Genomic DNA, 14,605 nt, shown 5'->3' with positions numbered 1-14,605 from the left:
GCTCTAGTTTCTTCTTTTTTCCCATGAATCTCCTTTAATCATTTAATTATGTAATTTCTTTAAAATAAAAAGACCCCCCTCAACTTTGTTCAAGAAACGGTTACGGCCCTCTATAAGGTATGAAGATATGATTTTATAAACAAATGATTTTCTGTAAACCATGTGCATTGTGAAAAGCTCTATAAGTAAATTTGACACGTCACCTTGATCACTTTAAAAACAGCATTAAGGCCCTTTCACACTGGACGCGTTTATGACGGTTTTATTTTTTGATCAGCTGTTTGTGTAATGAGCGCTTCCACACCGAACGCGAATGTGCTGCGGCGAAAAAACTACATTTATTTTTTTCGATGTCGATTTTTTTTACTCTAGCGGCGACAAAAACGGCTTCAACCAATCACACACAAGGAAACAAAGGTGACGAAATGTCCAGTTGATGTCACGAGCTATTCACTCAACATTAGCCTTTGCCAGGCGTGGCATTTCTCATGAGATTACAGCTGTAGGTCTAGTTAAAGCTGTTCAGCTGCAGCTGTGTTTGCTCACTGTACGCTGCAGACAGCAATAACTTAACCTTTTATAAATTATCAACGTGTTGCCATCAGTACGTCTGTGGCACTGAAATGTTCACATTTGTGACTGGACTGGAAACATCGTCTCCGGATCGATTGGTTCCTGAAGTGTGTGTTTGTCTCGTCAGATGCGCTGCTTCTGTCTCAGGAGGAGATCCTCAAATTGTCCCACAGACTTTAGAAAGTAAGTGCAGAACCGGTCATGATAAAGTTTTAGACCCTGTCCAAGATAAGCATCCTCCCCTTCAGACTCTGTTCTTTTAGGACTAGTTGCACCCAAAACCTTCTTCTCGGTCCTTTAAATAAAATGAAAAGCTCGTCTTCACTGAATGATGAAGTGTTCGTGTTTTCTCAGCTGTCGCTGCGAATGTTTTTGAATGTTGGAGCTCTGAAACATCGCAAATTCGTATCGCGGCTGATGTGAATTGTTTTGACGCGAAATATTCGCATATTTGTTTCGCTTTTTCATTACGTGTCCGGTGTGAAAGGGCCTTTATGGTGCGTTTCCAAACACATTTTAACAAACAAAGTCATCTCTTAATATGTGTGTTTTTTAAAGCCTTTGAGGACCTGACCTCTGATGTTAATGTTAACCCAGATGGTTTAAAGAGCCGGATCCTCTTTTTCTTCGTCTGTGCACTGGCTCAGTTAGGAAGAAAGGCTTGTGTCACATGACTTTATTAACGTGGTTCCTCTTGATGACTGACAGACTCATTAGAAACAGCTCCGTCTCAAATGAAGTGATAAGAGCAGAGGTTCAAAAGGCAACCGGGCCAGAATGAAACATTTAGAAATGATTGGAGCGTTCCCTGACCTCAGCATTGAGTAACGGTGACTTTCTGTAACACACTAAACTGAATCCAGCAGCTATTTCTACACTTCATCATGAGCTGTCAATCAAATCAATCAATAAGACAGCCGTGGTTGTGTTGCTAAAAAAAAAAAAACTGCTGACGCCATGGACTAGAGACAGTATACCGCTCGGGAGTCATCCTGAATATAAAGGAGGAATAGTTCACTCAAAAATATTTCATTTGGTTCAAATTTACAATTGTATTCACTCTTATGATATTCCAAACCAGATCCAATCCTCCTGGGACCCAGTAATAGACTTTTGTCCACTGTTGTGGACATTATATTTTAGTGAGTTTCTGTGACATCACACACATCACAGATTTGAGTCAGGATGTCCTTTATAGAGCACATTCAGGGCTTTGCACAGATACCAGATGTTTGGAGGTTTCACCAGGACAACAATAACTTCTTGGTCTTTAAAAATGGCTGACATTAATGTTTAGCACTCTTATAGAAATATGATAATATTTTGTAATTATAATTTAAATCTGATTAATTTTCTAATTGTTTGTTATAAATCAACATCTCAGGAAAATGCTATGGGGTTTCTAATCAAAATATGACTTTTTGTTACAAAACAGGGCATTGATTTCATAAATGTCCACTGTAGAGGACACCAGGACTTAAATCGTGTTTATCAGGCATTTTAGAGACACAAACAGTAAATAGGGAAATAAATTACATAATATTCCTGTGAAATATTACATATTATGAAAATGTTGCCAATTATTACTCCCCTTATTACCCTTTTTTTCATTACATGTTGCACCAAGAACACAATAATATGCAAATTAGATGCAATATATCGGTATATTGTATTGAATGGGAAAATCCAAGTATGGCCATTTTACCCACATATTGCATAAAGTAAGATGGTATATCAAAGCATTCAGTTATATCTTTTATAGCATAGCTCAGAATCATCTTAAAAAAAAAGTTTGTTTTAAAAAAATCCTAAAACTTAAAAATGTATTCGTAAATTAAAAATAAATCCCATTGTTTTTGCCTATACATGCAATTTAATTTCATAAATTTTTTAACAACTGAGTCCTGGTGTCAACTACAGAGGACATATCATAACGTATACAATATAATTTTTCAAAAAAAAATAATGTGTCCATTTGTTTCTTATGCTCTAAACAATCTGATGACATAGAAAAATATTTAAAAAAAATTCTGGGTCCCAGGAGGATATGACTTTTCTTCTGTGCACAAAAACAGATGTTTAAATAAAATAAAAAAAAGTTAAAGGAGAAAAAAATATGGAAAAGAGAAAAAAAAAAGTATAAAATACAGTAATATAGTAAAAAAAAGTATAACTTTTTTTAAAGCTGCAATTTAAAATAAAAAATTAATCAGTTGTTTGATGACAAGTAGTCAAAATGTAAAAAGAAATCAAATCAAATAAATGTATAAAATAAATGAATAGTAAAAAAAAATTTTAAAAGCTGCAACTTAAAAAAAAAAAAGATAATTAATTAGCAGTTGGATGTCAAGTAGCCATCCATTGTGATAAAAATGTAAACAAAAAGTAAAGTAATAGTAAAAAAAAAAGAAAACAAATACAATAACTTAAGAAAAAAATAAAATCATTTAAAGCTACAACTTTAAAAAAAATATTGGTAGTTGGATGACAAGTAGTCACTCATTGTGATAAATTAAGCAACGTAAAAAAATAAATTAAGTTAAATTAAAAAAATATATTTAAAGCTGCAACTTAAAAAAAGACTATATTATCTTTATTGCTTAAAAGAATAATCAAATAACACAATTATAAAAGTAAAAATTAAAAATAATTATTAATCTGCTGTTGGATGACAACTAGTCACCCATTAATAAAAAATAATTTAAAGCTGCAATTTAAAAATTATAAATAAAGTAAAATAAAATAATTTAAGGCGGCAACTTATTTTTTTTTTTTTTTACAAAAAATAAATAAATAAAAAATAAAGAAACTCGCCATCCTGATTAACCGTTGCTGGATGACAGCCACCCATGGCGACTCAACCCTAGTCTGGAATATGATGAGAGTGAATAAACTCTGAGAAAGGGGTCATCTCCACTACGATCAGCACTTCTGAAGTAAAGCTCTACATGAGAAGATGCACACGACTGGCCACATTCACAAGGGCGGGAACACTCACAATACGGAGGGGTCTTGTTTGGATCCACGCTTTGGGTCACAACGGGTCAGAGAGACACGCTAGCGCTCTATTACCTGCGTACGGGCTCATAGTTATTCCGTTCCTTTCTCGTACTGTAGTCACATAACAGACGTCACAAAAAGAGACACGAAGGACAGGCGGTTATTGACACTCATGTGTTAGAGGCCTTTGGCAAGCAAATTCACATGAGTGAGTCAAACACGACACACACACACACACCAGAGGGAAATTAGTATGTGGTGTGCAATCAGAGAAAACACACACACACATCTCTAAAGCGACGTGTGTGACCCGTGGTGTGTTAGAAAAAGGTCAAAAGTGAGGAACCACCATCATTACAAACCATTACACACACACACACACACACACTAGTTTATCAGAAGTGAGCAGTTAGTTCACCAGTGAGCAGAATAAAGCATAGGAACAATAACTGCACATACTACTCCCGCTCCTCCAGACCGCTGAATCTTCTCTTCTGTCTTGGGAAGGAGAGAAGAAAAAAAAGAGGGAGGAAAAATTTTTAGCTTGAATTGGTTGAAATCTCTGAAGACGGCAGCGTCAGATCTTCAGCTGTGGAAGCAGAGCGATGTTAGCACCGGATCTCTCAACATCAGAATCTCACCATGAATATTAAAGATGGAGAGCCATTCAAATACAGTCGTCAACAGAAATAAAACAAATAATTAAATTAAAATCATCAATTTAAAATATTAAATAATTAAAAAAAAAATCTAAATGAATTAAAATAAAACATATAAAACTAAATAAAAAAATAAAATATACAAAAATATGAATAAAATATAATAATAAAAAATAGGTGCTAGTGCAGTACCAATGCCTAAATTTAGTTATAGCCCAACCCAGTTTGCTCAGAGGAAAGGGTACTATGCACATGCTCTGTATTTCTGGGATCTTTCGGATATTAATAAAATAATTAAATTAAATTAAATAAATAAAACATAATAATAATACTATAAATATATAAATAAATAATAAATAAATACATAAAATAATCTAAAAGAGGCAACAAAATAAAAAATTATAATAAAATAATAAAAGCTGCGAAAACATTAATTGGTTGCTTGATGACAAGTCATCATCCATTGTTTGATTTCATTATTTATATTGTATTTTTAATCACGATGGATGATGACTTTTCATCAAGCAACCGATGAATGTTTTAGCAGCTTTTTTATTTTATTATGATTTTCTTGTTTTGTTGCATCTTTAAATAATTGTATTTTCTCCAACTTATTTTATTAATTTCATTATTTTATATATATTTTTTAAAGAAAAGAAAATAATTTAAAGATGCAACAAAATAAAAGTCGACAAAATAAAATAAAACTGCAAAAAAGATTGGTTGCTGGGTGATAAGTAGTCACCCATTGTAATAAAAAAAAAAAAAAAAAAATTATAATAAAAGAAAAAGAAAATTTAAAGCTACAATGTAAAATAAAAATTTATAATAAAACTATTTTAAAACTGTGACTTAAAACGTCATTTAAAAAATTGATTACATGTCATTCAACAACTGATAAACTATTTTAATTTTAAAAAAAGTAATCACTAAGTCAGCTTTAAATTACTTTATTATATTAAAAAATATATCGCTCGGAGCCAGTTATGGCCATTTAATTCATATCTATTACACCACATCACACCCCAGCTGTGCTTCCACTAAAGCACTCGAGTGTTTACGAGTAAATCTGTTCGCGGTGAACCGTAGAGTCACGAGAGCTTAAACTGGAGCCGTGTGTTTAATGTACGGTCCACAACACCCAATCAGCAATCAGACGGACGGGCGCTGTCATTACACACTCAGCAGGTCCACACACACTTCAATCTAAAACAATGTCAATATGCAAAAATCACCATGGTTTTTAAATTGCCTTTGGCCATAAAAGACGTAAATGAGAGAGTGAGTGAAAGGTGGACGATTGTACTCTCTGAAAGAGTAAGAAGGGAGCTGGACATGCAAAATGCTGACAATGTAAAAAAAAAAAAAAAAAAAAAAAACATTCAATTCAAAAAAATGCATCAATTCAGAGAAATTCAATTTGACCAGCTGACAAATTTAGATGTGATCAGTCCCTAGAAAATTTTCAATTGGGGCCTGAATTTATTTTTACATTGAAATCAACTCTAAAAGGAAGCTCATTAACGCTAGATTTCCTCTGTCTATTCTACTACAGGAAGAAGTAAAGCATCATGGGAGAACAATCAATGAGACTTAACAAGAAAATAATCAGTACAGCAGCCTTCAAACTCAAAATGTCTACATAAGTGTTTAATGCCACTTGTTAGTGAACACCAGATTTAACTGCAGGCCTTTAAAATACAACCCCAAATCAGAAAAGTTGGGACAGTATGGAATGTGCAAATAAAATAAAAAAGAAGTGATTTCTAAAATGACTGACTTGTATTTCATTGCAGACAATATGAACACAAAATATTTCATGTTTTGTCTGGTCAACTTCATGTCATTTGTAAATATGCATCCTTTCCTGTCATTCAGACCTGCAACACATTTCAAAAAAAGTTGGGACAGTAAAGCATTTATCCACTTTGTAATGTTGCCATTCCTTTTCACAACACTTAAAAGACGTTTAGGGACTGAAGACACCAAGTGATGAAGTGTTTCAGGTGTAATTTTGTCCCATTCTTCCTGCAAACAAGTCTTAAGGTGGGCAACTGTACGGGGTCTTCGTTGTCGCATTTTGCGCTTCAAAATGCGCCACACATTCTCTATTGGAGACCGGTCGGGACTGCAGGCAGGCCAGTCAAGTACCCGTACCCTCTTCCTCCGCAGCCAGGACTTTGTAATGTGTGCAGAATGTGGTTTTGCATTGTCTTGTTGAAATGTGCATGGACGTCCCTGGAAAAGATATCTTCTTGAAGGCAGCATATGCTCCAAAATCTCTATGTACTTTTCAGCATTAATGGTGCCTTCACAGAAGTGCAAGTTCCCTTCGCCAAGGGCACTGACACAACCCCATACCATGACAGACCCTGGCTTTTGGACTTGTTGCTGGTAACAGTCTGGAGGATCCTTTTCTTCTTTGGTCCGGAGAACACGGTGTCCATTCCTCCCAAAAATACCTGAAATACTGATTCATCTGACCACAGTACACATTTCCACTGTGTGATGGTCCATCCCAGATGCCTCCGAGCCCAGAGAAGTCGACGGCGCTTCTGGACACTGTTAACATAAGGCTTCCTTTTGGCACAGTACAGTTTTAACTGGCATTTGTGGATGTAACTACGTATTGTGGTACTTGACAAAGGTTTGCCAAAGTAGTCCTGAGCCCATGTGGTGATATTGCTTCTAGATGAATGACGATTCTTGATGCAGTGCCGCCTGAGGGATCGGAGATCACAGTTGTTCAGCTTAGGCTTGCGGCCTTGTCCTTTATGCACTGAAATTCCTCCAGATTCCTTGAATCTTGTAATTATGTTATGCACTGTTGAATGTGAAATATCCAAATCTCTTCCTATCTTTCTTTGAGGAACATTGTTTTTAAACATTTCAATAATTTTCTCACGTATTTGTTGGCAAACTGGCGATCCTCGGCCCATCTTTGCTCCTAAAGGATTAGATCTTTCTTGGATGCTGCTTTTGTACCAAATCATAATTTCAATCCCCTGTTGACATCAGCTGTTTCAAATCACATCATTATTTAACCCTTTTACCTCATTACTAGCCCTAAATTGCTCCTGTCCCAACTTTTTTTTAAATGTGTTGCAGGTCTGAATGACAGGAAAGGATGCATATTTACAAATGACGAAGTTGACCAGACAAAAAAAAAAAAACATGAAATATTTTATGTTCAAATTGTCTGCAATGAAATACAAGTCAAAGTAAATTTAGAAATCACTACTTTCTATTTTATTTGCGTTTTCCAAACTGTCCCAACTTTTTCTGATTTGGGGTTGTAAATATATATATATGGCACTTATGTAACTGAGTTAAAAAAAAGATAAATGCCAGCGGCTGAGTCTATTTCCAGCGACATTAATAAGCAGCAAATAATACATGATCGATTCAATGGAGAATGATACAAGGGAATATTTCTGGGTCTATTCCGCACCAGCGAGGGAAGAAAGATCAGTGGAAAGAAGGAAGAGCAGAGTGAAAATAGAAACCCAGCAAAACACAGATGGTGTGTGTGAGCAGCCTTTAATCCACTTCCTACCCCTGCCAAGGAAATTGGAAGAAAAAAAAAAGTTTTTGGGTGCATTTATTTGCACCTGTGTATTAAAGCAGTGAGGAGTACGGATGGTGGAAGACCATCTCTGAGGCAGGACCTGAATAATAAGAGACCAAAACGACTAGCATCAGCAAGACACTTCAGAAAGAACATCACTTGGGGGATTTTTATTCATTAAAGGGATAGTTCACGCAAAAATTAAAGTTATTTGAAAGAATGTTTGTAACCAAGCAGATCTCGGCAGCCATTGATTACCATAGTGGGGGAAAATCCTACGGTAGTCAATGGCTGCCCAGATCTGTTTGGTTACAAACATTTTTTCAAATGTCTTCGTTTGTGATCAGTAAAAGAAAGAAACTCCAAAAATATTTGGAACAACTTGAGGGAGAGTAAATTATGACAGAATTTTCATTTTTGGGTGAACTGTCCTTTTAAGTCAATTAAATGTTTGGTCATAGCCTATTTCTACTAATGAACGTAACTTCCGAACGCAATGATCAAACTTAATGAAGCTTAGTACATATGAACATTAGGACAATTTGAGGACACGCACCAAATTTCATCCAATTCTGTCCTTGAGGGTGCTATAACAAGGAAATCCTGATGAACTTCAATCAAGAGGTCCAATTCTTCTGTTATCATTTTCTCTACTTTTGCCATCTAATGTAGGCTAAAGTTGGCTAGAATTAAATATTGGGTGCGTTTACATGCACGTTCTTAAGCCGATTATGCCTAATAAGCCGACAATGAATATGGTCATGTAAACGCGGTAACCCGTTTTCTTTTATCAGAGTAAGGTCATAAACAGCGTAGGCATAAACCGGTCGGGATAGGTAGTTTTTTGCCTCTTACCTCGATTTCGTGCGGCATGTAAACACATTAACCTGCTTTCTGTCAGCTTACTAAAGTGTGCATGTGTGAAAGGACACAAAAACGCAAACTTAGAGCAGATTTAAATACATCCAGACAGAGCGAGCTAGCGCTTTACATGAAATAAGGACATATCGCAGACTCTTTAAAGACCAAGCAAATTGTAAAGATGTGTTCTCATCTCATAGAGCAGAAGAAGAAGAGGCTCAGTCAAACTGCATGAGGGATAATATGAGCTGTAAATCTCCCGCTGACACGCTTTATTAACATCACAACTGACGGAACATTTGGAAATCTCAGAGTCAGATACGGATATTATTATTTTCGACGTCACTACATGGAATAACCCGGTTTATTAATGAAGTCATGTAAACGCGGTCTACTTGCATTGTCAGTTTACTGGTTTGCATGTAAACGGGGAAAACTGGTTATTTCAATAAGCTGATTTTCTGAGTTATCAGCTTACTGATGTGCATGTAAACGCACCCATTGTCTTTTGTAATACTGTGTTTGTCATTAATTAATCACACTTGAACATATTAAGCCAGATTTTGGGTCTGAATTGCAACCCCAAACGATCTAGGGGTGTGGCTCGATTCGAGACTTCTCAAATTTTGTGTCCAAAAAATCCTCAATTGTGTGGTGTCATTATGATTACTGCTCCTGATCGTATTGAAGCCAGCAAAATCCCAAAAGGTCAATATCAATCAGGCTGCCTCTGGCGTGATACCCGCGATAGCCCTATGGAGCAAATGTCACCAACCGGATGTTGTGTGAAACTTGGCCTCAAAAGTAGAGTATTGAGAAAAAAGATCACCCATATTCTTTTCCTCCTTTGTTTTTCTTCCCATAAAACAAAACTCCTGTCAGGAGAACCAGCTGACGACATTGATTGTCCTCCATCGGTTTTTCTCCTCATGTCATGTTTGATCTGGAGTCTTGTGAGGACGAATCTCTAGTGTGTGCAGTCGGAGGTTTACAATGCTAAAAGTCAGACGAAATTAAACATCATCTAGTGTGTACCAGGCCTAAATTGGAAAGAGCAATGGGCTCGGATCCATATCTCAAAACAAAAAAACCCATCCCATGACTGTTTTTCTCCATCAGTAACCAGAGGTGGTCTTCTCTGTTGACTCAAATGTGCACCTAAGACCTGTGGTTAACAGAAAGTGAGGTCTGCTCTTCACAGTGATTCTAACTCAAACACCATGTTCTCGCCCATAATGGGCCACTTCTGGCGATACTCTGAGAGAGGACATTATTGATTGGATGAGATCATGTCCATTGCTGGTCATCGCAGTTGATAACCTGGAACAAGGATTCTGAAATGGGCAAAAAAAAAAAAAATGGCCCGCAGCTGGCAGAACCGCCAATAATTTCCCAGGCTGAGTACATTGGATTCAGATGATGCAAGAAAGAAATGCTCTTTTTAATCCTTGCTTTTTTCCCCTTGCACTTTTATAAGAAATACACATGTATACATGTTATTTTACACCACACACACAGAGAAAACACAGAAGAATTCGTATGAGACTTGCAGTTAGTGATGGTCTGAAAGCAATCCATCTGAAAAATCTTTCAATTTGACATCCAAATGACACCCATCAATCAGACAGGTTTGACAGCGACAGGTCCTTACCTGTCAGCATCAGTCACCAGGGCCAGACGGCCGTAATCCCACGCCACTTTCCGCAAGATGGAGAAGACAAAAAGAAGAACCTAAGAAGCAGAGATGATCGGACAAACTATGAGTAAGAGAACTAATGCACAAATATTCTGATTAAGCTTTTTAAAAAAAGGATATTGAAATCAATATAGTGATGAGAAATTTTCAATACTGTGACAGGGTTCGACATTAACCTCTTCATGTACTGTGGATAACTTGTCCGAAGTAAAAAAATGAGCTTGTCCAGAAATAATAGGATATTCTGTGTGTTGTAAAAATAATTTATTAGAAAGAAATACTCATTAGTGTTCAGTCAGCTTTGACATATTTAAATCTGCACATTTATGATATTTTAACCATTATAATGGCATTTTTCCCTAATTGGTTAAAAAATATGCTTTATCTTTTATTTGATCAATACATTTGATCAATACATTAAATTAGAATAAGACACTATAGGGTTGTTCACAATCAAATCAAATCGTTTACACTAAAAATTACAACTGCATTAAATAATGTTATGAGACTCATAAATTATGTCATGAGTTTGAAATATTTAGAAAAGTTGAAAAGAATGTTATTTATCAACACAAAACTAAACCACCAGTGGGTGGCGGCAGGTGACCGTCTTTATGAGTGATTCAAATGATTTGTTCAAACGGCTGATTCGTTCAGGAATATGGCAGTTGTTTATGAGTGAGTCATTGATTCAAATGATTCGTTCAAACGGCTGATTCGTTCAGGAATATGGCAGTTGTTTATGAGTAAGTCATTGATTCAAACGATTCGTTCAAACGGCTGATTCGTTCAGGAATGAGGCAGTTGTTTATGAGTAAGTCATTGATTCAAACGATTCGTTCAAACGGCTGATTCGTTCAGGAATGAGGCAGTTGTTTATGACCGAGTCATTGAATCATTGACTCGACAGATTCGTTTAAAGTACTTAATCATTCAGTAATGAAACACTGTTGAGTGTTGCTGTGAGAAGCGCTCTGATCTTGGATCTATTTTCGCAGCTGAAACCGAACAAAAACAGTCAACATTGAATCTAAAATATGAGTGACTTAATATGAATTACTCGTTTATTGAGCCGTCATATGAAAGTGTCACATTTTTGATCGTGATGGTATTCAGCACTCTTGGTCGTGTGATGTTGCTTAACTGTATCGTGTTATAAATATAAAAACTCCACATTTTGGATTTTTACTGCACAGTTAACGGAGTTTGTTTCCGTTTCTCTTCATGAGGCTGTACGTGCCTTAACAGCACCACTTTGTTACCGTCAGTACATTATATATTATATTATATTATTCACTATCAATTGCCAATTACACAATGAATGCAGAATCATTCTCAGGGTTTGGTGATTCCCTAGTTATTTTTTGTTATTGATGTTTTAATCAGGATACTTAATTTCTTTTTCATTTGGCCCTTCAAAAAATCCATTTGACAAGCGCACACGCGTTAATGTCGAGCCCTGCTGTAGTAGAAAACCTTCTTTGCTATCGTAGTAACCACACTGAAGAAAAGATAAATGCAATTGAGGAGAAAATTTGCTTCTGCAGCAGTTTAGAGCTTTCAATCTTGTTTGTATTGACCTGGGAAGAGAAGCAGAACTACAGCTTGCAGTTTGCACTGATGTGTAGCTCGCAGCTGAAGTCATCAGCAGAAATGTAGGTTAAGAGGGCAGCCATGGGCTGAGAGTCAAGCCAACAGAGTTGGTAGGTTAAACAACTGTTACTGCGCAGCTCTGTCTGCTCATGTACATTTAAAATGTAGGCTCACTTGATTTTTCCGATCGGAAGAGGTCATGACCAGAGTGGGCCAAAGTGGGTCAATCGACTAGTGGCAAGTTCGACATCCTGAAATTGATATTGATATGAACTACTGACATTTTGGTCTCATTGCAAAAATAGGCTTTATTTTTTAAAGGTAAAATAATTTGAGAAAAACTTGAATATTTTTGAAAACAGGGGTTGCACGACTACAGATTTCTCCTACGTCACTTATCAAAGCAATCCTTTTGGTTCCAATACAATCCCAATACTTGTGGTTTATTTTACTATTTAAAAAAAGACTTGTAATAGTTTATTAATTGAAAGCACAATGATTTAGGTCTCTCTGACATGTACTGTAAAGGCCTTTGTTGAACAATATCTGCATACATAATTAATAAAATTAATTCTAACAGTTACAGAAGGGATATTACACAATATATTAGCCTCTTCATATAACATTTCACAAGTCTTCAAAAAAAATAAAAAAAACACTAACAGATCTGTATGCATCACATCACTCGTCATCACGCAACCAGTTTATATATCAGTATATAATAGTTTAGAACAATATGTGGTCTATTCCCTGTTTTTGTCCTCCTACCACTGATGATTGTGAAGAAAAACAAGCGCATTATTATGGTTATTGAGCGTTCGAGTGCTCAATGGCTTCCGACAGCGCTGACTAGAGTTTAACGAAGTCGACTACCCGACTAGATTACGAAAGCCCAACTGGGAAATTCAGGTGTGTGCGATTCATCCAAATCATCATGGTTTACTTACCCTCAAGCCATCCTAGGTATATATGACGCACCTTAGTGGCAGCAAATCTAATCTGCCGCGAGTATCTAGAAACTCTCAATACACGTCTGAGCTGTAAAAACCAAACTCTGGTCGGGCCAATCACATCGTGTATAGAGTCAGTGGGCGGGGCTTAACATAATGACGGCCGAGTTGCGTTTGCGTGCTTCTAGTAAACACAGAAACTGGCGAACGGCGGTCTTTCGAATCAGCTTTGACCGCGACTCTGGAAGACTTGAGTTAAGCTTTTCTCTGAGAAAAGAACAAAGAACGGCACTGAAGTCATTCTTAAGAAGGGAAGATGTGTTCAGAGCTTTGCCGACCGGATACGGTGAATGTTTAATCTGTCAGCTCTGCTTCACCTTCGTTGCTCTGGTTGGTTGTAGCGCTATCCTATCGCGTGCAGAGGGAGTTTGAAAGACAACCGTTTATCCGCCCCTCGGATTGAGCTGTCAATGGTGAGTTTCCAGACCAAACATCTTGATGTGGCTCTGGCTTGTCAGGCTATCAAAGTGTAAATTTTTACGAAGGAGTCACTTACCAGGAAGCACATGAAGTCGAGTGCGAGGACGGTGGGAACCCCTCCGAAGGGAAGCCCCTGCAGCACAGTACTGCGGATCCGGGCCGAGTAGCAGTAGTCTTTAGAAGTCGAGTTGTTGTAACAGTTGTCCTGACCCGTACAGGCCAGGTTCCCAAAAATCCCCATCGTCGCAATCAGATGTTTCACTGCAATCACTGCAACATCCTGAAGAAGAGCCTGAGGACAAGAAAAGCCAGACAAAATCAATTTATACTCATAACTACACAAAAGACCGAACATTTCAGCGCTATAGTCTCAGCCTCAGATGTGACGTCGGCTGAATGCCTCATGCATTTGGCACACTTTTCTGGAACTCTTCAGGAGTTTGGAAGTCGTCATCTGATTGGTTGAATCAGTGTCCGCGAGACGTATGTGGCACGTTTTCAATGGTCCGCCTGGAAACAAATGCCATGCCGCCAAAACTCCCTCGTTGAATAAAAATGCTGTCGTGTTTACAACGGTGACAACGAGCGCTTACCAGGATCAACTAAACGCTGGAATTATGTGAAGTTTGAGGATCCGTTGTAGCTGTAAATTTGAACAATGTTCATGAATGAATAATTTATAGATGCACGATGGTCTGTTATGTTCAAATTATTTTTCATATTGGTTAATTTTACATTAATTATTTCTAATTTAGTAAATATGTAAAATAAATCAATTTAATTGCATAATGTGTTATATAATATTTGTAATGAGATTTTTCTACACTAAAAGCATAAGTTATAACAAATAACATACATACAGCAACAGTTAAAATTAAGAAATTAATAAGACTACCTTAAATAAATAAGTAATCAACGTCTTAAAACATTTCAGAGTTTGAGCATTTGTAATTGTGATGGTAAGTGCATGTTACACACACACACACACACACACACACACACACACACACACACACACACACATTATGACAAGATATTATTGTGTTGGTCCCCGTCGAGGCGACACAACTAGACCCCCGAAGGTGTGCTGTGGTATCTGGCATCAAGATGTTAGCAGCAGATCCTCTAATTCATGTAAGTTGGGAGGTGGGGCCTCCATGAATCGGACTTGTTTGTTCAGCACATCTCACAGATGCTCGATTGGATTGAGATCTGGGGAATTTGG

General features: G+C 36.9%; 1 protein-coding gene across 6 annotated transcripts in view; it reads right to left on the bottom strand.

Annotated features, from left to right (window-relative positions):
- The window catches only part of LOC137058900 (CSC1-like protein 2), a 168,077-nt gene that overhangs the window by 33,389 nt on the left and 120,083 nt on the right, over positions 1 to 14,605 (bottom strand). For 5 of the 6 annotated variants that reach the window (XM_067432403.1, XM_067432401.1, XM_067432400.1 and 2 more), the window contains 3 exons: positions 13,457 to 13,672; positions 10,313 to 10,392; positions 4,033 to 4,071 (listed from right to left, as the gene is read on the bottom strand). In XM_067432403.1, the coding sequence (XP_067288504.1) occupies positions 4,033 to 4,071; positions 10,313 to 10,392; positions 13,457 to 13,621 (284 nt within the window). In that variant the 5' untranslated portion in view covers positions 13,622 to 13,672. The remainder of the gene's footprint in view (positions 1 to 4,032; positions 4,072 to 10,312; positions 10,393 to 13,456; positions 13,673 to 14,605) is intronic. The other variant, XM_067432405.1, reaches the window with a different exon arrangement.

This window comes from Pseudorasbora parva, chromosome 22 (assembly GCF_024679245.1).
Source record: "Pseudorasbora parva isolate DD20220531a chromosome 22, ASM2467924v1, whole genome shotgun sequence".
Classification (NCBI taxonomy): Eukaryota; Metazoa; Chordata; class Actinopteri; order Cypriniformes; family Gobionidae; genus Pseudorasbora; species Pseudorasbora parva.
This window is presented reverse-complemented; position numbering and strand designations above follow the sequence as displayed.